This window comes from Molossus molossus, unplaced genomic scaffold, assembly GCF_014108415.1.
Source record: "Molossus molossus isolate mMolMol1 unplaced genomic scaffold, mMolMol1.p scaffold_m16_p_14, whole genome shotgun sequence".
Lineage (NCBI taxonomy): Eukaryota > Metazoa > Chordata > Mammalia > Chiroptera > Molossidae > Molossus > Molossus molossus.
Genome location: NW_023425349.1, coordinates 45,954,090 through 45,979,708, shown reverse-complemented (window position 1 = coordinate 45,979,708; position 25,619 = coordinate 45,954,090). Strand labels below are relative to the sequence as shown.

General features: G+C 38.7%; 1 protein-coding gene across 2 annotated transcripts in view; it reads left to right on the top strand.

The window, feature by feature from the left end:
- Nucleotides 1–25,619, top strand: part of PCSK5 (proprotein convertase subtilisin/kexin type 5) — a 435,012-nt gene that overhangs the window by 93,500 nt on the left and 315,893 nt on the right. For both annotated transcript variants that reach the window (XM_036260761.1, XM_036260762.1), the window contains exon 4: nucleotides 24,342–24,485. In XM_036260761.1, the coding sequence (XP_036116654.1) occupies nucleotides 24,342–24,485 (144 nt within the window). The remainder of the gene's footprint in view (nucleotides 1–24,341; nucleotides 24,486–25,619) is intronic.

The following is a 25,619-nucleotide window of genomic DNA, read 5'->3' as shown; positions in this document are numbered from 1 at the left end:
ATCTGATCCCTATTTCACCAGCTTTCACTGCAGACATTACAGAAACATTTTGGAAATTTAATGCAAAAGAAGGGGGAATCATATAATGAACACCCCAATCACCAACTTCAATAATTATCCATTAAAAGCCAATGAATGTTCTTTCATTTATTGCCCCTTCCACTCTGATTATAAAGCAGTTCACACACCTCATTTTATTTAATCCCTGGATATTATAGTAGTCATCTCTATAAGGGCCATTTTTCACAATAAAATAATATTATAACTTATAAATATTTAATGATAATTTCTTTATAGTATCAAATATCCATTAAGTTTTCAAATATTCCCGATTGTCTCATAAGTTTTTAATAAGTTGCTTGAGTCAAGTTCCAAACAAAGCTCATACGTTGTGATTAATTGCTATGTCTCTTAAATTTCTTTTGCCGTGTACATCACCTGCATTTTTTTTTTTCTTTAAAAACTTTTGGTGGAGGAATTTAGGTTATTTAGAGCTTCAGGTGATCTAGATTTTGCTGACTGCATTCTCATGGGGTCATTTAGCATGTTCTGTTTCCAATGTTATCAATGAATTGGTGGGCAGTGAGAGCTAAAGGTTCAATGAGATTCAACTTCAAGTTTATTTCTGAGAGCGTGAGGGTGAAACTACTTCCTGCCTAGTTGGCATGTATACTTCCATCAGGAGATACACTGCCTATTTGTCTCATTTTGTAATATTAGCATCTACCATTGTGAGACCCTTAAATTATTCATTAGGGTTTGCAAAATAGTGATCTTCCCTTTCTGTGACTCCTTCATTTATTGGTTGGAATACTTCAATTAAGAGGGACTCTCATTAGTTATTTGGTACAGTGAGGTACAGTTCCTATAGGAAAGGCGAGACTAATGGTCACTGTTTTCACTTATTAGGGGTTCCTTGACTAGCATTCACCAAAAGTCAATAATGAGGATTTTTTAAATTACAAATTCCATTTAGACTTATCTGATATGATTGATTTCCTTGAAGTTATAAACCGATTTTTGCTTAAATTGCCCCATCTTTGGTCAGTGAAAATTTATCAAATTAACTCCTAGGTCCTTTTGCTATGGTTCCAGTCTCCCTTTTTTTCTGGGATAACAAGCTGTCCTACACTTATGTTGTATATTTCCATTTCCAAGCATAGAATCAACTATTTCTCCATTAACCCCTTGTTTCTTTTTTCCCCCCCAAATTGATATTTAGAAATCACAGTATGAGTGTTGAGATTCTTATCACTGTTGGATTAGTCTTTAGGCTTTTTTAGTGAATAGAGTTAGAAGTAATGCATGACACACACACACACACACACACACACACACTCTCACACTCTCACATATACATATATACCATGAGTTTATACAGATATTTCCCATTTTAAACCAATTCTACAGAATGTATTTACCTTATCAAATATGACTGCATCTATTCCCACGCAGAGAATCCTGTTCTCAGTGACACCAACAGAATTCTCCATCGGTTTTCTTTCATACCACATGCAACACTCTCAGGATAACAGGCTACCACCAGCACTATGATCACAACAGACAATTTAAATGGCATATAGTTCTCTTTGTCTTTAAAAATATATCCCACACATGTCATGTGGTCACATTACTTGTTTGAAATGTTTCTAGACACATTTTTAAGTGGCTCTCATGCTGCCCCAGGATCTTCCCAAGATTAACCATTCTCAGCTCAGTTCCTTAAAAATAAAAATCTTTATATTGCATATGACATAGTTTTAAGTCTATTCTACCGTCACAGTTGTTTATCAGCATGCTTTAGTGTATTTCACGTTCTGTGCTGATGTTGGAAGGATAGAAAATATTGCAGAGATATGCATTGCTCCAGTTTATATAGGCAATAGATGGTGAGGAGCAGAAAGATCTGTTGCAACAACCTGATACCTGGAAATTAATATTCTGTTTTGAAGGGATGAAATGAACTCCACTAGGTCTATACACAATAGCATATAATCATTTCCCCTACTGTGCCTATTTTAGAAAAGAGTGTGTTAAAACTTGCCATTATATCTTCGTCTGAAAGATGAAGCAAAACAAGACTAGAAACATATCTAATTGTAAAGGTTTGACCAAGAAAAAGAAAGATTAAAGAGATCTGTACTGATCAAGTCTGATTTATTCTGGATGAGTAAAAGGGAATATGCTGTGAACAAATCATTTAAACTAGTTGTACACACTAATGAGCATTGAATTAGTTCTATATTCCCAGGACTTAAGAGCTAGGAGTCACCACAGACTTGTCTAAAAAAAGCAGTAATTCAATGTGTAACAGAAGGGAAAATGAAGCAAAGCAACAAGAAATTGAATACCCACAGGAAAAAGTAAATTGGTAATTATTTTATTCATTCAGCAACATTTATGGAATTCCTCCTGTGTGTCTCACATAGTTCAACTTGCTGGGGATACAAATATGAAAATGTTATATACTCTGCTCACTAGTCAGTTCATAGGCAAGCTTGGAAATAGCTAATTTTCTGTAATATTGAACAGCACAGTACCGGCATGCACAAAAGTTCTGTGAGACCCCCGCAAGTGTATTGAAACTTTTTAAATATTAAATTATAATCTTTGGTTTGATTACCTGGACCTCAAACTTCTCATGTGGAAATTAAGTGACGACGCATGGCAGGATTTCTTTGCAGGCAAATGAATGATTTCCACAGTTATTCCAAAAATCGTTTGCCATGGAACACTACTTCTTTGGATTGTCAACAGGCATCTCCAAAGTCAAGGGGTTTGGGGCATACTGGTTTGAACAAACTTAAGAAGGATTTTTTAATGCAGGACTTCTCAGAGCCTGTATTATCCCATTATGTTTTGTGACTTGATGAGAGCGGCATGTAAATGTAAACAAATAGTTGTTTCCCTAATTTATTTGTCCAATATATTTTTCATGAAATGTTGTTTCAATTGAGATGGTTAAGAGATCAGAAAATTCAATCCAAACCAGGGCAAGGGGAAAAAAAAAAAGTAGTAAAAGGGAGGGAATGGAGGGAATGTATTGGCTCATATAGATCCAGACTGGCAAGCTTCACTTGATCCAGAAAGTAAAGCAGGTCTCCAGGAACCCGATTGGTCCTGCCAGCCAGTGTGGCTCGGATTTCTCCAGTTGTTAGTTGCATTCTCAAACAAACTCTCTGCCCGTGGTTGCAAGATAGCAACCAGTAGTTTATAGTTCACATCTTAGTAGAGAAAACAAGAGCCTTTGCTTTGTGTTCTGAGAAAAATTCATGGGGAGACATACCTTCTCTTCTCTCACTTTTTACCTCTTTTCCTATTCTGTTCTTGTTTTCTGACCACTGAACCTCGTCTGCCTTGTCAGATACCTTTGGGACAAAGTGATTTAAAGGGTAAGTGATTAGTAAGAGTCCACGGAGAAATGTGAGGCTCGGGAAAGAAGGTCACACCACCCCTAAAGAAATCTTGGGGCATGGATGGGCATCACTGTCATGTATGGCCCCGGGCAGAGTAAAGGGCAGCTATTGATAAAAAGACCTCCCCAGACAGCTTGAAAGAAGAGATAGCTGGCATGCCACCTCAGCAAGGGCACAGAGTCCAAAGGGCAGTGGGTGGTCTGCAGGGCGCTGGTGTGGCTTCCACTTGGCTCCTGGTGCTGCCAGATGCCTACCGTCTCTCCCTGAATCATATTTTGAAGTCTATCATTATGGCATGAGTTCTAAGCTCTGTGTCTTCTGGGACCTAACCCTTTGATATTTTTCAAAATTGTGCCTGTAATGTTTTCCACGCAATGTTTGGTTTTGAATTCTACAGACAAGTTAAAAGAATAGTAGGAACACATACATTTCATTCACTTAGTTTTACCAAAAGGGAATATTCTTCTTCTCTTTTACACAAACACACACACACACACACACACACACGCATTCCCTGCCTCCACCCCCTTGTGTTTTGAAATTAAGTTGCAAATATTGTAAAAATGGACTCCTAAATGTTTCAGGATATCTCTCCTAAGAATATTTTTTATGTAACCAAAACACCATTTTCGCAGAAAGGTGATAGTGATCTTACCCAATTTGTCACAAAAATATTTTTATTTTTTTAATTAAAAAATTTTTTTTCTTTATTGATTTTTTTAGAGAGAGGGGAAGGGAGAGGGAGAGAGAGATAGAAACATTAATGAGAGAGAACATTGGTTGGCCACCTCCCACTGGTGATTTGGCCCACAACCTGGGCATGTGCCCTGACCAGGAATCGAACCGGTGACCTCTTGGTGCATGGGTCTATGCTCAACCACTGAGCCACACCGACCAGGCACAAAATATTTTTTTATAGATCTATCCCTTTTGATCCAGAACCCAGACTCAGTCATTGCCATTGTTTGTTCCACCATGCTATCTCTTTAATCCAGAAGAGTTTCCCTACTTTTCGTGGGTTGGGGTGGAGGGGAGTGGCTTTTATATTGATGATTTTGATGAGTCCAGGCTGATAATTTATAGAATGGCTCGCAGTTTGGATTTGATGGTTTTTTAGGACTCTAGGAGTGATGAAACATTTTTGGTACAAAAACTACCCAGGTGAGATTGTGCCCTTTTCAGCGCTTCATGTCAGGAAGTAGAATGTTAGACGTCCTATTGTTGGTGATGTTACATTTATTTACTTGGCTGGTTGAGGTTTAGAGTTCTCTTTGTAGAGGTTTCATTTTTACCTAAGAAATTTGAGAAGTAATATTTTGAGACTTGTGAATATCTTATTCCCTGTCAAATTCTCCCCGAGAATTTCGCATCTATTGATGATTCCTGCCTAAATTAATCAGTAGATCAATGGTTGCAAGATGATGATTTACTAATCTGGGATCCCTTCTTTCCTTGTCTTCCTGTGAAGTATCTTTATGAGCTCATGACTCGTTACTGACATTATTCCTCTTTGGTTCTCAAATTGTCTTAAGTTTAATGTGTAGGTGACCTTTCAGGCTGACTCCTGTGTCCTTTCGAGAATATCCCAAATCAGTTTTAGCACTTTCTCCTTTAGGCACAACAAATGTTCACCTTGTATTTTCTTAGCCTCAGACCTAGAAATAGCCTTTTCTCCAAGTCTACGGTTTCTTTTATTAAGGAATGATATTTATAGGACAAGATTTTTGTGGTAAGGGTGGCCTTGTTTCTGCACACTTTTTTAGTGGACAGAGTCAGGGATACATATCTGGAGTGCATAGTCACACCTCCCATTCCAATCTAATAGTACAGGTTCTCCTTAACCTATTTATTTCTATTCTCTCCCTCCCATGGCGAGGAACATGGCTTCCATCAACATCAATAAGTTTACTACCACACACACAAAAAAAAAATATTGGCATTACTACACCAATATCACGACCACCAACAGACTTACTGATGTAAAATTCAAGATTTCTTTCTGTTCTTAGAATATATCTCATTGAGGTGATATAGTCAGAATACCTGAATCAAAAGTTACTTGAATAGATACTTTTTCCTCTGTGATTATATCATTAATTTGATGCACAGGTAAGCTGATGGTTAATTTGTTCTGTCCCATCTTAGAACTCCCTCCTATTCATAAAATAGTATAAATGCATTTTCCCCTTTTTGTTTTTACTGCTTAACAGACCCCGTAAACCACTCCATATCGGTTCACAGAGCGCTTTATTCTTTTTTTTGCAGCTGTGTTGTGGGAGAGTTACCATAATTTACTTGGACATCGATGAATGTTCAGTTAGGTTCTTTCCAATATTTTGTTTTTACAGATAACTCCACACTGACTAGCCTGGTGCATTTTGTGTGGTGTTGGAGGTGTACTTTCAGAGGAAATTTCTGGGGGCGGGATTGCTCAGTTATGAGGTAGAAGCAAATGTAATGTTATTAGATTGTGCCTAAGCCCCTGAGCAAGGACAGCTCCTATTTCCATCAGCTGTTTGAGAGGCCTGCTCCCCTCACCAGGCGCTGGTGTCAGTTGCATGCTGGCTGGTCTGGTAGGTGAGAAATGGTATTTCTGGGGATGTTATCTGGTGTTAGGATCACAATGCCTGCTTTGGTATGGTTTGCATTACTTTCACCCTTTATTCTTAGTCATTTGAATTATTCTATGACAGGGGTTAGATTTTTCTTGTTACTCAATTTTAATGTGTTTTTTTTTAAATTTAGTGAACACTTTTAAGCTCATTTACATTTATTGATATGAGCAAAAGTCCACACTCTGTCATATTATTTGTGATGTGTGTGTTAATGTGTGATTTGTGATTTTTATTTTTTTTAACTGTGTTGCATTGTGTGGTTTCTTTTTTGCTCTTTTGAAATAATTTCTTTTGGCTTCTGTGAGGGTTTGTATTATTATTTTAGTGATTAGTATAATAGCTTATATCCTCTCTGTTCTTTCTTTTCTCACTTCCGCTTCTATATGTGGTTTGTTAGCTTAAAACAATGTCCTTTGACTCTGAGCTGTGCAGCTGTTCATTACCTTATTCTATTTTACCATTTCTTTTCTCCTTTCATTTTAAGTTGGAAGAAGCGCATTCTCTGCTAGGCTACCTAAAAAGGGCCGGCGACTGCAGGACTCCCTGAGTTCTTAATTATATCAAATATTTTCTATAGTTTTTGATACTAGAGGGATACCTTGGTTTATTTTTCTTAACACGTAATGACTTTTTTGTTTTTAGTCTAGAGGCTCAGGGAATTTATTTTTCTTTAGGGTGTACAGCAGGTCCTTGAATAATATTGTTTTGTTCAATGTTGTTTCATTATAACACTGATGTGATTCCATAGGAACTTAACTCTCGTTTATGTCAATTAGTCTATGGTAGGACTAGTTTCATTATATACGTCACTTTGCTTAATATCACAGAGCTTATCGATGATGTTAGGTGAGGACTTTCTCGTTAAAAATTGACACAGTTTTAAGCATATTGAATATCCTTTGTTTATTGGTTACCTGCTCTTTGATCCTATTGAACTTTATTTGTTTTTTCTCCTTTTCATATATCTATACCTTTTCTCAATGTTTCTGGTTATAGTTTTAGTTGAATCAATTCTCTCTTGGACACTTTGTAATTTAGTTTTTTTTTTTAATTTTACTTATTTTTTCTTTATGAATTCTTTAGAGAGAAAGGAAGGGAGATGGGGGAGAGAGATAGAAACACTGATGGAAAGAACATTGATTGACCACCTCCTGCATGCTCTCCACTGGGGATTGGGCCACAACCTGGGCATGTGCCCTGACTAGGAATTGAATTGGTGACCTCTTGGTGCATGGGTCGACGCTCAACCTCTGAGTCACACCAGCTGGGTGATTTAGGTGGTTTTCATTATCCTATTGAAACCAGGATTAGAGTTTCCAGAGCCTATTCTGGAGATGAAGAAAATGGAACAGTGCACACTTCTTCTCTCTGCATTCCTCCTGTTGCAGTCTTGAATCTTCCCTAAGAAACAGATTCCATTGGTTAAACTGGGAGACATCATGATCAATGATACACAAATTGTTATCATTCCGCAAAGTTACCTTGTGTTAGACTGATGGTACTAAAGGTTGCCCGATTTAGCAAATAAAAATACAGGACACCCTCTTATATTTGAATGTCAGATACAAATAACTTTTGTAGTAATTATGTCAAGCAAACGTCTACTGATGGCTCTGCCCGAGGGGCTTCATTCTCTTGTGAGGAAAGCCTTTGGTGACTTCTTCTCCCCTCCAGCTTGGGGTACGAGGGATATAATATGAGGAGCTATGGCAGTCATGTCACAGCCAGGAGGCACTTTTAGAGGACAAAGTTCCCCTAAGCATGGTGGCTGAGAAGGTACCAAGTGTCTGGTGCCCTAATGATGTCATTAAGCTGATGCACAAACTTGAAATCACCTACTTCCTGATTTCTTGAGCAATAAGGAAATGCCTTTTCTGACTATGGTTCATTGGACTTTCTTTTCCTTACAGCTGAAAACCTTCCAAATTAATGTAACTCCTTCTCACTCGAAAGTAACTTCAGGAATTTACAAATTGAACCCATCTTTTTAGAGGAAGTTTGATTTTTTTGTTTGTTTTGGTTACAGTCATTTGGGTATAGTGGTCTTTCAGTTGATTGTTCACAGTGCCCTGTCTTCTCTTCCACTGAGAACAGGTGTCACGGAATGAAATGGAAAGGGGTAGGTTTTCCCGCCACGTCAGCTGAGCAGCTGTTTGGATCTCTGCAACTCCAGTTCAGCATCTTTTCAACATTTCTCTCTACTTTTCTACTTTGGAAAGCCCTTAGATCATAGGTGAAAACATACCACTAATAGAATAGGGATGTTTTGGATCATGAGCATCGGTGAAGTAATTATATTAGTTACCCACGGAGAGCTTGCTAATTAGATAGGTAGAAAAGACACCAGATGCAAAATCCGTGTGTAGTTCTGGTGAGCGCGGCTGTGAAAGCCACAATGCTGGTGTTGAATTTAATTGTGTAAACATAGTTCCTTTCATTAGTGAAGGGAAAAAAAAAGTGAGCTGGGTCACAGGAGCAGTGCTCCAGTTTACCCTGAATATACCATTATTAGAGGTACTACAGAGAAAGTTCCCTGTCTGTATTCTACAAATGAGTATGTGACACTGTGTTTAGATAGCCACACTTTTCTCAATTATTATTTTTCTGTAACAGGAGAATTTTTGTAGGATGCTATTAAAGCAAGCTGCTTGGTGAGATCCTTGAAAGGATTCAACATTTTTTATTAATAAGCAAAGCATTTGCAATTAAGTTTGCTAGTGTAGTGTAAGATAAAAATGCCTTTATTTTCTTGCTCAGTATACTTCAGGGTCTGGAGAGGGTCTCACCAGGTCGAAGAGGCAATCTGCTGTGTAGGTTCCTTTTCTGAGTAGCTAATTAAGTGCATTTTGGAATCTTTCATCTTTTCTGAAGCATCTACTATTTGCTACAGTAGAAGAAGCTCTAAACTTATTATTGGCTTCTTCAAGTAAAATGTTTCATTTTCATCTGCAAGTGGACAATGAGAACAAAGATGTCAGGTACATTCAGACCTTTATTTTATTCCGTCTAGAAGGAACAATATTAAAGCAAGATTTTTAGTAGCAATCTGGACTAATCTTACTGATTATTAGAAGTGAGATCGTTTTTGCTTTGCAGTGTAAATGGATTTATTTTTCTGTGGCTACATCACAGTAATAACACATATCAAACTACGGGGTTTTTGTCAGGAAATTTTTTGTTTTTAAATTTTTATTGGAAATGTAAAAATGTTTCTTTCTTTGTTTTTTAATTTTAAATGGCAATAGGTCTGAAGCTTCAATTTTGCTCTGATGTGCTCTTTTAAGGCTAGGGTGTATTGCCTGGTACTTACAAACATCTCTGCTCAAAATGAAGTTGCTGTGTTCATTGAATAAAGGTCAGCTCAATAGTAGCAGAATTGTAAAGAACTTAAGGTATAAATTTAATAACATATTTCCCTTGATATTATCCAAGGTCTCTCTTTTTTTTTTATTTCCTTCATAACTGTTACCATCATCTCTCATTGTATTGTTTGTCTCATTTATCTATGTATCATTTATGTGCCCCAACTTGAATGTAAACTTTGTGAACATTAGACCATATGTTTTCTCATTCCCTGATGTATACTCAGCATCTAAAAAAGCATTTAATCAGTATTGGTTAGAAAATTAAACACAAACTAATAAAACACAAATGGATGAATGAAATGTTTTGACAGTTAACAGATGTAGAGAAACTGTACTATAACTGCCATTCCTCAAACTATTATGGGATAAAATTATTATACAATAAATATATGTCCTTCAGAAGGACTTTCAGATGACTGGGACAAATTTACATTAATAACCAAATCTTACACATCAGACTGACAATTCTCCGGCCTTCAGATGCCTCCAGCCACAGTGGACGTCTGACTACAGCTGGATGGAGGCCCAGTGCGAGCCACCCAGCTGAGCCTTGTCAACCCACAGAACTGTGAGCTGTAATAACTATTGTTTTCAGACATTAAGTTTTGTGGTTGGTTTGTACTATGTAGGAAAAAGAAAAAGTTTACAATAAAACTACATTTATTGATACTAAGGAATTTTCTTTTTTTCTAAGCAACACACTCCCCCACCCCCCTTTATTGTTTTTAGAGAGGAAGTGAGAGGGAGAGATAGAAACATCGATGAAAGAGAACATCAATTAGCTGCCTCCTGCATGCCCCCCACTGAGAATTGGGCCGGCAACCTGGGCATGTGCCCTGACTGGGAATCGAACCAGCAACCTCTTGGTGCATGGGTTGATGCTCAACCTCTGAGCCATACTGGCTGGGCCACACTTTTTGTGTGTGTGCCACTATATACACTAGGCCTATTATTTGATTATGTAAAAACAGAAAGACTAGAATACATGTGAAGAATTCACATTAGTGGGAAAAAGAAAAGATTTGTGGGTATCAAAATGGGCTAGTGTGTTGGCGGGAAAACAAAATTGAATTCAGATTTTTTTGCAACTACTTATGACCATATGGGTTTTGGCCAACCTATCTCTTCTGATATAATTGTTTAATTTTAAGAAAAAGAATTTTGACATGCTGATAATATTATTTCCTCTTTTCAGAGCTTCTGTACCATCATCACTGTAGGTTTCTTGTAGAGATAAGTAAATTTGAGGTAAGAACTTATTAGAGGACATGACAAAACCTTTCAGAACCCCAGAATACTCAGAAAGTTGAGTCAGTGAGCTCATAGGTCCAAGAAACAGAAATTTGAAAAGACTATTTGACATTTGTACATCCCATTAATTTCATAATTCCAACAGACTAACATCTTTTTTTGCTTTTAACAGTATATATTTTAATGCTTTTTTGGAGACAAAAATAGGTGGAACCCACTGTTAATGTTTAAGACCATGTTTCTGCTGCTCTACATGTTATGTTTAAACAAGTTAAGCTTGGGTCTATTAGGATGGTTCAAGGGATTCTTGTTCTGGAAGGAGATGAGCTATCTCATAGTTTTGAACATCACTTGAATATGCATGTTTCATTGTCGTGTGGATTTGATTCGCTCTTCCATCCCTCTGCATCTTCTTTCTGTGAGGTGATCGCAACTGGAAATATTTGTGGGGAGTACCTAGTCTATGGGAACTTGAGTTGACTGAGGAAAGTTGAAGTGGCCTTTACAGTTCAGAAGTTCTACAGAGTCCCAGAAAGAGGAAAAGCCTCCAGTGAAAATTTAAGAAAAATCAAAATGTGATAGGACTTGGAAGGTAAACCTAAGTATATTATTTATCTCTTTGCTTATCTGTCCATCTAGCCTCCGTCCATCTAGCTCTCCCACCATCCCTCCATCTGTCCATTCATCTAGTTATTTAAGAGATGATTATGTTGCTGAAACCTAACTGCAGAATGATTGAGGGTTTGGGAGGATCTTATATAAGTATATACTCGTCCCTTATGATATCCTCAACTGAAAATGGATTTTTTCTTCACCTGAAAAATAGCTACCTCTGCCATTATGTTTTATAAGAATATTGCCATTCATGAGGTAATATATGTGAAGAAACATGACACATTAGTAAGATTGTGTTCAAATATTTTCCATTGATATTCAAATGACTTCTACCTGACATTAAATGTCTCCATTAGTAGAAAAAACATTTTCTATCTTTCTTTTTTCTAAAAAAATTTTTGTGACTTTGAAAAAATAAAAGGAGTGCCCTGGCCAATTTGGCTCAGCAGTTGGAGCTTCGGCCTGCAGACCAGAGAGTCCTGGGTTTGGTTTCTGCTAGGGGCACATACCCCACCCCCCCCACCCCCGCAAAAAAAAGAAAAAAGTAGTGGAGTAATTTAGCTCCAAAGCCCATTGGTTAGGTTTATCCAAACTATATTTCATCCTACTCATTTTAAAGAAAGGGAAATGTCCTCTATACTGTTAGCTCTTTTTCTGAGATGGTGATAAAAGAGGAGAGAGGAGTTCTCTGAACCGGATTTGCGCACAGAGTAAACCAAGAAGGTGAAGAGTTCTGTGCACATAGAATTTTGTAAGCAATGTAAACAAATAAGTTATGTTGTGGAAAAGAATAAGGTTTGCTTCTTGCTGATGTTCACATAATTATTAAATAATGCAGCTTGTTGCTTCTAAAATTCATTTTCATGCTCAATGTAGGAATTGTTTCTTGACTTTATAGGCACTTAAGAAAAACATTTTAATTGAGATTATTCCTATGCAAACACAATTTACTCATTTACTAATGACTCATTTTGGTCAAAGAGTAGAATATTACTATTACTTGGTTCTGGATTCATAGTCAGCCAGGAAGAAAAAGTCATCTAGTAAAACCAAGTTTCTCAACACATGGAAGTATTTACTTCATGACCTAGAAGACAGTATTCCAACTGAGCCATTGACCAAAGTCAGAGACAAGATGAGAAGTGTTCACTTGTGTCAGGTCATGTTGTTTCGAAGGAAACAGACCTGTGCCCCGAGCTGCTTGCCTGCCAGGAGAAAGTTCCCACCACGCCTGTTGGGATAATAGCTCACCTGTCACTGTGTTGCATCCCTTCTGACTTTTCTGCGCTTTTTTTTTAAACATCATTAGTGGCACATTACGATAATCAGCACCCCCCAAATAAAGGCCTGCTGTTCTTCTTATATGAGCCCCTGTGAAGGCTTCAGTCCCTGTACATTTCCTGTCTTATTTCCTGAGTCTTTCATTGGCAGAGTTAAAAAAGCAGGTGTTCTATTGTGAGCCAGCGTGCAGACGACAAAGATTTCCAGATCTTATTTGAACCTCTTCTATTACCTGCATTGCATGTCTTAAATATGTAAATGATCTCCTCCTGCATTTTATCTCAGAATTTATTTCTGTCTTCTCTCATAAACAAATATCAATTCACGAATTTCTGAGCATTTTTATTATGAACTCTAGAGGTTATAAAAGATACATAATGTAGACTCCATTACCATAAGTGGTTTGTAATTTCGTTGGGAAGATAAAACCCATATATAATCAGAGATTGCCGATATGAATGCTGGATGGGGTGAGCAGAAAAACACCAGGCTTCCATGAGGGAAAGGATTGACCCCTATGCCGGGATCTTAGAATGTGCATTAGAATCATATATTTGTTCCATTTGGCTGTCCTCACTGCCCTTCCTCCCCAATGATATAGCTAGCTCTTCCTCTCTTCTAAATAAGCTGCTTTAACTTGGTGCACCGATTTTCTTCTACTTTTCTGGTTTAGCTTACTTCCCTCAGATTGATAATCTTTTCTGTTAGTTAGCTTTTGCTATATAGCAAATCACCTCCAAGAATTTGTGGCTTGAAACAATAGCTATTTATTAGATTTATGATTGTGCATGTCCGCAGCCTGGGCTGAGCCCAGCTAACAGTTCTCTGGTTTCATGTGGGCTCAGTAATGCATCTGTGAACCATTCTGGGGTAGCTGGGGGCTAGCCACTGCAGTGTGGTTTCAGCTGGGACAGGTTCTGTCCATTGCATGTGGTCTCTCCTCTTCTACAGGCTACTTTGGCTTGTTCACAGGACAACCAGGAAGGATTGCAAGGGAAAGGGTGTGAAGAATTAGAACTGGACCACTGTCACTTCTGCCACATTCCTTTGGCCAAAGCAGGTCAACCCAGCTCAGAATCAAAGGGCAAAGAAATAACCTTATTGTGTCATGGGAGTAATTGCAAGTGCCATACATACAGGGAGCGGTGAAGAATTGTGCCTGTTTTACTTATTTATTTATTTTAGTTAAGTTTTTTATTGATTTTAGAGAGAGAGGAAACAAGAAAGTGAGAAACATCATTTTGTTGTTATACTTGTTTACGCAGTCATTGGTCAGTTCTTGTGTGGGCCCTGATAGGGATTGTACTTTCTACACTGGCCTATGAGAATGACACTCTAGCCAGCTGAGCTACCTGGCCAGGGCTTGTGCCCATTTTTATTATCAGCCCCATTTTATAGTGACCCTGAATTTTGCTAAGATCATCAAATTTACAAACAATGTGCTGTCCTTAGGAAATGTTTTTAACTTTAAGGTGATACATGGCACCAGACAATGCAGGTTCATTGCCCAATTGTGGAGCAGCTTGGTGACCAAAGTATTAGCACTTTATAGACGTCAAAAAGATTTGAAATGGGAAATAGCATGATGCTAAAATTTATGGAAGAATTTAGTTGTGGATCTGTGCAGAAAGAAGCTTTAGATCCACACATTCAGTTGTCACAGGCAACTCCTATTTGGTTATTACTTCAACTGTCATATTTCTAAAACTGAACTCGATGTATTTAGTCTATAATCAGTTTTTCTCTTCTTCCTGTGTTTCTCTTCTCGGCAAGTGATCCTACAACTTGCTGTATAGTCCAAGAGAAATATTTGGTCATTCTTGATTTTTCCCTCCTCATCATATTCATTCATCGTCATTAACAACACATATTTAGAATTGCCTGTTGTATATCAAATACTGTAGTTTCTACTGTTCTCACTAGACCATTGCCATTTCTTGAACACTAGACCTGTCTCCCAATTAATTGGTCTCCATGATTTTCTTCATGCTCTGTAGGAGCCAACATGACTTTTTAACTCAGTCTGTTCATTCAATTGGCATATACTTATTGAACTTCTGCTATGTGTTAGACACCATGGATGCAGAAATAAAGCAAAGTGTCTGCCTTCATGATGTTTACAATCTAGTGTGAATAAAGAATAGAATGTGACCCAGAATGCTATTTCAAATAATCGATTAAGGAAAACTTCTCTTGAGAGGTGATATTTGAGCATAGATATCCGAGGAAGAACATTCTAGGGTGAAAGGACAGCAAACATCAAGGTCTTAAGATAGAAGTGGGGTTGGAGGGAAGAGGAATTTGAATGAGTAAGGAAGAGAGCGGATAGTCAAGAGGTCAGGGAGACAGCTTCCCATTCAGGTCAATAAGCACATTATAAGGCCATTAAACAGACTTGGATATTATTGAAAGTGTAAGGGAATGTCACTGGAGCTTGGGAATATTTATTGAGAATCGATCTGACATAGTTTACAGTGATCGCCCTTTGACTGTTGTATGAAGAAGACTCTATAGAGAAATAAGAGATGATTGTGGCTTGAATCAGAGTGTAGCCATAAAGGACTTGCTGACGATGTTTATAGAGAAGGTGGGGAGCCATAGATGCCATATACTGGTGTGGGGGCAACAGAGAACCCTGGACGTGAGCAACTTTGTAGGAATTAAAGAAGGGGAGATCAGGTGCTTTTCTTTGGAATTAAAGTTTGAGATGGATTTTAGACATCCAAATCATGTCAATCACTATCTTGAAACCCTTGGACAATTTTACATTGAATTATGATAAAGCTTAAACTTCAAAAAAAAAAAAAAGAAAAGGCTTATAAGAACATTGATAGTCTTGCCCATGGTTAGTTCTCTAATCTCATCTCTTTTCATTTTTCTCATCTCCCACCACCTATCTCATCTTGTATCCACCAGCTGCACTGAGCTTCTTTCAGTTCCTTTGACACTCCAGTCTCTCACTAATTATTCTGTACCCGTACCCAAGATAAACACATCCTCTTAATCCCCTGCTTGCCCTTTGCATAGTCAGTTCATAGTTGGGGGCTAATTTAAATGTCATTTTGTTTAGGAAGTACTGTCAACCTTCCTCCTCTTTCCCCTGACTAGGTTCCATGTTCCCACAGTACCCTGAGAACATGTGTCTCTGTAAAATTCCTTGTTTGTCACACAGACCAGACTTCAAGGACTTGAGTATAGGGAGAGTATCATGGCCAATATAGTGACCAGAATGTAGTAAATACTTGATAAAAATTTTTTTTTTAATAAGAGAGGGATAGATGGAAGCCTAGGTTGGGTTAGAAAGGTTAAACCTAGTGGATCAGAGTCAGTGGCTTGAACCGCAAGGTGCTGTCCAAATGGAAGCAGTGTGGTGGTTTCAGACCCAGATTTCCAAACCCTGACTCAGTTTTCAGACCTGAGGTATTTGAGAACGATGGAGCCCTGGCAGGTGTAGTGGTTCTCCATGTAAAGCTTGGTCTTCGTGTCTCAGAAATGTCCAATAAATTTTCGAGACCCTGGTTACCCGTCAGCAGCAAAGCCAGTGATACAGTTGAAACAGTCTCCAAGCACTAAGATAAAACATGTAGAAATTCCTTAAAGGATTCAAGATTTGTTTGTTGGCTTATTGATTTTTATTTTATTAAGTATTTTTAGGACTGAAGGTCTCTAATTCAAGATGTGTGTGTTTGGAAAGATTCAAAGAGGATCACACAATTTACAAATAAGAGAACGGTTCACTTAACTAAATCCGCAGAGAATCTAGTTATTTGGCTGCTCTTACCCTCGGTTCCTTTTTTTAAAGACTGTTTTTTTTAGAGGAATTTTATCTTCACAGCAAAATTGAGTGTGTAGTACAGAGATTTCCCATTTATCTCCAGCTCCCACCCATGCACAGCCACCCCCATTGCTAGTACTCCTACCTGAGTGGTATGTTTACTACAGTTGATAAACCTGTATTGACAGTCATACACCCAAAGTCCATAGTGTACCTTTAGGTTCATTCTAGGAGTTGTACATTCTATGGGTTTGGATAGATGTAGAATGACATGTATTTATCATTATAGTACCATGCAGAGTGTTTTCTCTGCCCTAAAAATCCACAGTGCTCTGCCTACCCATCCCCCCCGTCTTCAGTCCCTGGCTACCTCTGAGTATTTTACTGTCCCCATAGTTTTGCCTTTTCTAGAATGTCATGCAGTCGAAATCATACAGTATCTAGCCTTTTCAGATTGGCTTCTTTCACTTAGTAATATGCATTTAAGTTTCCTTTATGTCTTTTCATGGCTTGATGGCTCATTTCTTTTTAGTGCTGAATAATATTCCCTTGTCTGGTGGTACCATAGTTCATTCGTTCACCTAATGACAGACATCTTGATTGCTTCCAAGTTTTGGCAGTTATGAAGAAAGCAGCTATAAATATCCACGTGCAGGTTGTGTGGACATAGTTTTCAACTCATTTGGGTGAATACCAAAGTGTGCTATTGCTGGATTGTATGATAAGAGTGTTTCATTTTGTAATAAATTGCCAAACTGTCTTCCAAAGCATCTGTATCATTTTGAATTCCCACCAGCAATGAATGAGCATTCCTGTTGCTCTGCATCCTCACCAGCATTTGGTGTTGTCAGTGTTCTGGATTTTGGCCATTCTGATAGGTGTGTAGTGGCATCTCCTTGTAGTTTAATTTGTATTTTCCTGATGACTTATGATGTAGAGCCTCTTTTCATGTGCTGTTCTTATCATATGCCATCTGTGTCTTCTTTGGTGAGGTGTCTATTAAGGTCTTTGGCCAATTTTTTAATCAGGTTGTTTTCTTACTGAGTTTAATAAGAGTTCTTTGTATATTTTGGATAACGGTCCTTTTGCAAATATTTTCTCCCAGTCCACATCTTGTTTTCTCATTCTCTTGACATTGTCTTTCACCGAGCAGGAGTTTTTAATTTTAATGAAGTCCAGCTTTTCAATTATTTCTTTCACAGCGAATGCCTTTGGTGTTGAATCTAAAAAGTCATCACCATAACCAAGGTCATCTAGGTTTTATTCTATGTTATCTTTCAAGAATTTTAGTCTTACATTTTACATGTGGGCCTATGATCAATTTTGAGTTAAATTTTGTGACAAGTGTGTGGTCTGTGTCTTGATTTATTTTTCTTTTTTTTTTTTTTTCTTGCATGTGGACACCCAGTTTGTTGGAAAGCACCATTTGTTGCAAAGAGACTATCTTTGGTTCATTGATTGCCTTTGACTATACTGCTTCAATTTCTTGACCCTCAGTTTTGAGTAAAATATTAGGAGGTAGATTTATTCTTATTTTTCTCCATATAAGCTTATTTTATACCTTCAGCCTTTCTTTCCCTAAAATCTGCTATTTTCTGATGTTTTCTTAGTATTACATGAGATATCCTTAAAATCTTATAACTGCAAAATTATCCTCTGTCAAAATTACAGTAGATGTGACCCGTGGTTTTTGCAGGGTTGGAGTGCTAGGTGGACTAAAACATGCTGATTCATAGGAGCCCATTGAACCAGTGTACCAGAAAATAATTGGACACTGTTCTCCACTCCTGTACACTATCTCCCGTCTCCAGCCCCCAACCCCAGATATAAAATATTCAGGTCATTTTGGCTATCCTTACAAAGGATCAGTTGCCCTTTCACATTTATCAAATGGTATAGAAAACCATCATCTCTTTATTTTGTAGTGATATCTTTCTCTCTCTTTTACAACAGGGTGGTTGTCCATAAGCTATTAGGAACGTGATGTTGTCCATGAATGTACTGTCATCAACAACATGATAGTAGTAACAGCGGTCATTTCTTATATACTTTATCTTCTTTAAATTTTATAGCAATTCTCTGCATTCAAACTATAGAATTTAGGGTCAAAGAATTTAGGCAACTTGACAAAGTCATACCACTGGAAAGGAGCGGAGGTGGAATGTAACCTTTTCTCTGTCTGACTGTCCTAGTTGGTGTCCTTTGCTGCTGTGCTGATGATTTGGTGTGTGATAAAGGATAAGAAGTCCATCAAATTGACCCATAAATATAATGTCTTAGAACTTCCCTCACTTAATTTAGATTTTCAAACATCTGTGAAGGCATCTTTAGTTTTGGAGTCCCAGAATCTACTTTTGTATCCCAAGGAGTGCCCGTCAGCTTATGGTCTCACAAAAGTTCTAAGTCCAGTTTCTTTCGGGGGGCTTGAGAAGAAAAGTTAAAGAAAGATCTTCTCTAAATAAATACAAGAGTCAGCAAAAGTATTGTCTGAAACTGTGAAGGGGAGAACTAAGCCTAGAAACTTCCCAGCAGCTCCCAAATACTGAGGAGCAGATGTCCGATCCATCGGAAGGAATGACTTCATCAGAAATGGAGCAAGACTAACAATGGAGTGAGCTGTTTCCAGTGGTATGCTGGATCTGCCTTCTAACAGCTCATGAAAGCTTATTGTTACACACTCAAGAATTCTATGAGCGTGGTAGTTTAAAATTGGCCACTATGTGAGTATTTACACCATGAAAATGAGCAAACACTATAAATAAGGGTTTTTATTTTGTTTTTGAAAAACTGGTTTATCAACACATCATTGGCTATTTAGTAAAGAAGTGAGCTCCCTGTTCTTGGATCTATTCAAATAGAAATTTGACAATTCCCTAAAAGTTGAGCTGCAATAAATGGAATAAGGAAAAATTAGAAGGTCTATCAAATCTTATCCAAGTGTATTTTGCTTCACTTTATTTATATTTCACTTCACTTTATATTTCACATCAATGCACAGGCCATTGAAGTTTCTATTATTTATTTTTTTACTGGTGCTATATTGTCCAACATCCACTCCTTATCTACTCCTTATCTGAATTTGCATGTAGTTTGCCCTTCCCTAAGCCTTTTCTGTTTCAACTTTTAACAGATGAATTTCCATAGCTCTGTGGTCTGGGGTTCAACTGTTTGAACTCTGAAAGGTTACCTAGGCTCCTAAAGTCTCTTTCTTTTTAAATTAAAAGTTTTAGGGCAACATGACTGAATAACACAATATGAATATCAGGTATGCAACCATATAATATGACATCTGCATACTCTAGCCTGTGCTCACCATCTGCAAAAAGCAACAAACGAACAAAGAAAACCAACAAAGAAAAAAACAAACTATTTTTTTTAATCTATTAAAAGGAGATAAACAGATGATAAAAGTACCTCTGTCAAATAGTTGTTCTGAGTCTTAAATAAAGCGAGTCCATATAAAGCTGCTAGTACAATGCTTGGCCATGGTAAGGATCTAGTAGACGTCAATTATATGTCTACTTAAAGGAGTATCAGTTTTATTTTTTCAATTTCTCAGAACTCTTGGACTCCAAATTTTACAAAGAATTTAAAGTATATATATGCTTTACTAAGTTGACTGCCTTGTTTCTGGATCTGTCTATAAAACAGAATTTTAATGTATTTAATGCTGCTTTCTTATTAACATTGTATAGTCAGAGACACAGTCTTTGAGCCACTGTATTAATAACAATGAACAACAGATGTTTTCAGTGTTAGCAGGCTATTGGCAGCATATAAATTGCTCAGAAATTGGAGAAGTTTAAGGCATTGAAGGCATCCCCTTTCTACCCATAGAAAGAAAATGATGGTAAAAATATAACAAAGGTGTTTATTTTGGGTATAAATTGTTCTTTATTGAGCGAACACTGTGATATATTGATGAAGACACAAGAGAAGTAGACATACCCAGAGTGGGTTTTAAGCAGAATAGCTCATAAGCCTGGTATAAACTCACAGAACAGTCTCTCCAAAATTTCATTCCTAAAAAGAATACAAGCTTTTATCGATAAGGATGTGGGAGACCTCGATGGTATCCATTGTTGCTGCAGATAGTTTCTGTTTGGGTTGTTTTTCAATAGTTATTGTCACAGTTACTGTCATTGAAATACAGTACATCATTTAGAACTGAAAGTGTACCAACTATAAGTATATATCCTGCACATGCTGTGTACATATATGTTTTTCATCAGCTTCAAAGATGTTGGGAGTTTCTGACTGGTCCCTTCTATGAATACAAGTGTAAGGACCGTGTTGGTGGGCACACAATTCCAGAAACTAGTCTTCGGTTCCAGCTCTGCCAGAGATCTTCTCAGCATGGTTGAGACTGTGTGTGAAGAAATCATGGCTCTTCTGTGTCCCTTTTGCCTCTGGGTGATGCTGTTATACAGATTCCTGTCAAGTAAATAGAGCCCAGTCTAAAGATGATTTCAATCAGGCAGTTAAGGAAATGATTAATTCATTCCACTCTGGTCACTGTTGACTGCATCAGTATTTTCCATAGTGTTTGCTCTTTGGATACCTTGGGTATATGAAACAGCTATATTCAAAACAAGTTTGGAAGCCTAGACCACTTGAAATATGTGTTTAAAATATAAGGGTCATAGTCAGGATTTAGGGTTCTGATTTAAGAGTCCTCTGACCTTATTACCCTTTTGCGAGAAACACCCTAGGCTCTGAATATTTTATTTTTCCCTTTGACTTTTGGCTTTTGGCTACTCACCATAATAGATTATCCAAGTGAAAGTATCAGTTAGATATTTCCCTTCCTCCCCCTTACACCTATACCATGTTGGTGGATGAAAATAAAATAAAATAAAATAAAATAAAAGGTGGTACAAAAATATTTAATAGTAAAGTCAGATTCACCAGAAGCAGAGGTTGGAAGAAAAAACCTGATTGCTCCACTTTTAACACACGTGTTTTCCATAGACGGCTGGTTTTCTTCAGTTTTCATAATTACAATTTCAGGCAGCATCCCTCCACTCCAGGACAGTTATCCCATTTGTGGGTTACCCATTTCCTGTGCGTTTCCTTCCTCCAGCCCACCTCTTGGCCACATTACCATTCCTGCATGTCAGAAACGATACCACAGGTGGTCAGAGCAGGTTTGGAAAAAGAAAAAAAAAATGAAATGGAAACCCATCAAGGTTGCTTTGTGTTAAGTTAAAGCATTTGGTGTGAAGAGGCCCAAACTCATTCTCAGCTAGAGTGAGACGTCTGAAAAACATAGGCATTTTGGAAATCTATACTATTTCTTTCATGCTCATCTCTGTTAATTGGGCATTAGCTGGCTAGATATCTCTGATGAGGTTGAGCAGGGTGCATAATGGCCGCTATGAACTTGGAAATCAAGTTGGGGATATGCCTGCATTTCTGGCATGTAGTCAATCAGCCAATATCACTGAAATCCTAGTTAGACTTAGTTTAATACATAGTTTTCTAAGGGCTTCCAGTCAAGACAAAATTCACCCATTAGATTCAGGAGTCAACAATAGTTCAATAGAATTCAGTGAGTAGGGGTTGTATGTGTAGAACAGAGTGTGTATGTGCGTGTCTGTCCCTACGTTCAGGGAAGGGATAAAACAGATGAATAGGCAGAAGGACATGAGACAGCTTTATGGGAGGGGGTGGGTTCTGGGCTATGCCTTGAAAACTGGGGAGAGAGAGAGAGTAGAATTTGGACCCAGTAGAGAGAGAGAGAGAGAGAGAGGCCTTAAATTCAGGAAGGTGAGAAAAAGATGCAAATGTTCATAAAATATATAAGCCCCTATTTTCTAGATATGATCTGTGGTGAAAAATGGGCACACCCTTTGTTAGAAGGAATCCTTGAAACTATTCAAGTGTATTTACAATATATAACAAAAGGCAGCCTCGCTTGGAGAAAAATTAATAAATACATGCCAGGGAATAGTAGAGGTGTCTGTTGCTGGTTAGCATTTGATTTTGAACGATGAAGTTGGAAAGGGATGAGCTTCCATTTAGGTTGTACTTTAGATGAAAACCAAGTCGTGGCTACAAAGCCCTGGGTGACCTGATTGCACTTTGCCTTCTGATTTGCTGCCTCTCATGCCATTCTCTCCCTCATTCACTAAGCTTCAACAATACCCCGCCTTCTTTCTCTTTCTTCATTGTGCTAAGTGGTTTCCCATCTTTTGGTCATAGCCTGTGCTGTGTCCTCAACCAAGACACTGGTCTCTGGGCCCTTAGGTAGACCAGCTGTTTCTCATCAGTCATGGCTCAGCTCCCATTTCACTTTCTCAGAGACTCGAGTCTTCAGCATCCACCATCCTGTCACCCTGTTTAATTCCTTTAAAGCATAAGGAGTGCTCTGAATGGTCTAGTTTGTTTATTATCTGTGTCACCCCTTTAGAGGGGTCATTAGGACAGGGTCCTCACCTGCCTTGTTCACTGCCAGACCCAGCATGTAGTAGGTGCTCAATAAAGTAGGTGTTTGATCAGTCAGTGGCCGTGGGGTCTCCATCATACTTAGGGCATACAAGGCTTATATCCCGAAGTACGGAACTGTTACAAAGCAGGAAGAAAAGAATGAATGGTGAAAGACCTGGTCTGGCCCTTGTCACCATGGCATTATGTTACAGTATTTTTCCTTTGTTCCTCTACTGAGTCTTAAGAAGCTGAAAATCAACACCACTCGGAGGGATATTTCATAGAGATGGGGTTTGAAGGAATAATTATGTGGATTACACAAATGCTAGTAAATTATATCTGAAGAGCTGCTGATTAATTCACTCCTCAGTGTATGTGTATGTAACAGCCATTGTGGAATGAAATTACAGCACAGGGTGAGCTGAGGTTTGACGTGACTATAGCCCACACCCCTGGAAGCCCTCGAACACGTTTTGCTGTGTGTGTCACCTGTATGCACTTTGTACTATTCTTTCCCTTCTCAAAGTAGTGCTGCCTTGGCCAGTGTGGCTCATGCGGTTGGAGTATCATCCTATGCACCAAAAGGTCACGGGTTTGATACCTGGTCAGGGGACGTACCTAGGTTGCGGGTTGGCAACGATGTTTTTCTCTCACATCAATGTTTCTCTCCCTTCCTCCCTCTATACAATCAATAAAAACATATACTGGGGTGAGAATTTAAAAAAAAACAACAATCAATGCCCTGGCCGGTTTTGCTCAGCGGTTAGAGCATCGGCCTGCGGTCCAGAGAGATCCGGGTTCGGTTGCCGCTAAGGGCACGTACCTCGGTTTCAGTTTGTCCCCGGCCCTGGTTGGTCGTGTGGGTGGCAGCCACTCGATGTGTCCCTTTCACATCGGTGTTTCTCTCTCTCTCTCTCTCCCTCCCACTCTATCTGAACAAAAAATGGAAAAATGTCCTCGGGTGAGGATAAAAAACAAAACAAAACAAAAAAACAATCAAAGTAGTGCTGAATGAGCAGGCTACCCACTGCAAGCTATAGTATAATGCTATTGTTAATTTAATGAAAGAAGATTCAAAAAATGTGTTTTGTTTTTTCCTCATTCATGGATTTCTCACAGTAGCACACTTCTGGCTGATGCTACTGAAGCTGCCTGAGTTAGTCCTCATTTGTAGCTGGGTTGGCTCATCGGTGGTTGGACTTATAAAGTATATTTTTTCAGTGACCTAGTGTAGATTTAAAATGAAATTCTACACCACCTTTTTGTATATCATTAATACATGCTAGCAATAAAATGATACTTCCATTATTCTGCTGTTGAAATATACTTTATTTTACTATGTTTTTCCAAAGGATCAGGGGTATGAGAACAAGCCAGAGCTGGCAGACAAGGTTTCATTTGCTTTTCCCACGTAGAACCTTCCTGCCTTCCCCTGTTATCATGCTAGAATCCATACTTCTGCTCCACCACAGAATGTGGCAATCCACCACATGTCCGTTAATTTTTAATGCACTACCTTAGCAAGTAGGTAATTGTCCCATCTCCGTACTATTTAGTAATTTGCAATGTCCAACCCTCCCTCTTCCTCCTTTAGCATTGCAGTGACAGCACGCATCCCTGCCAGTCAGACATGAACATTGAAGGAGCCTGGAAGAGAGGCTACACGGGGAAGAACATTGTGGTCACCATCCTGGATGACGGCATTGAGCGAACCCATCCGGACCTGATGCAGAACTATGTGAGTGTTTGCTGTGGGCGGAGCACCTTGCCTCCTTGGAAGCAAGGGAGCTCGTGGTAGGATTCCCCAAAATGGGGGAGATGACTGAAAAAGGAGTGAATAGATCCAGTGCTCTCTGTGTACTGCTCCTGTCTTGCAAGAGATGCACTCTGCGTCCAGGAAGCATGAGATAACGCTGTCAACTTCCCAGTGCCTTTGATGCTCCGATGGCAAACAGCAGGCGATAAGGTAGCAGAACCCCCCCCCCCCACCTGCTACCAACAACAACTGCTCTTCTCAGCAACTCAACCACACAGTCAGGCAGCGCTGTTCCTTTTGTGGAGAAAAGTGTACTTAGAACTCTTCTCGAGTTATTCTGGCAGTCTGTGTCTCTCCTTTTTTAAAGGACAGTAATGATCAGCCTTCCTTAGGAATCAGTGAATTATTTTTCATAAGAAAGCACCACAATTCCAGGACTCAGAGAGAACGTAAGAGGAGCCCAAGGTCACAGAACAAGCGAAAGTGCTGAAACTCAGTACTTTCATTGAAAACCGTGGTCTTGATACCCAGTGCCCATGTGGGGTGTGATGGTGTAACCTGTTCCCTGACACAGGGATCTTTTGCTCTGGGGCCTCCAGGTCCCCTCTACCACCGTGATATTCACTGCCTGGAAACATACCAATGACCCCTCTGTCTCCTGCTCTCCAGAATTACCCCTCCCTGGGCTTCTCCTCTCTAAGCTTGGTGGAAAATGCCATCGTCATCTCCTAATGTGCCATTCTTTGCTCCAAATTCATGTTTCCTGACACCTTGGTGTTCTCCCTAAAATATTCTTTTGTTGCTAAAGAGCCTGCAATGACTCCCTGTCATCTGCAGACGACTCTGATTCCTGTCACAGTTTCACAGAAACTCCTGGTGCACCCCATTCACGCCCGCGTCTTCTGACTTCTCCTCTCACTTCTTTTCTGTGACACCTGTTTCCACCCAGAAGCACTGATATTGCTACCTACCCACCTAAACTTCTGCCACTCCCCTGCTTCTCATGAAACCACTGGGACAGAAACGGCCACACATTAGCTCCAATGGTTCTCATTTGTTCGATGTCATTTATTTAATGACACTTCATTTCTCTTAATTTTCCTTTTGTCACTCAAA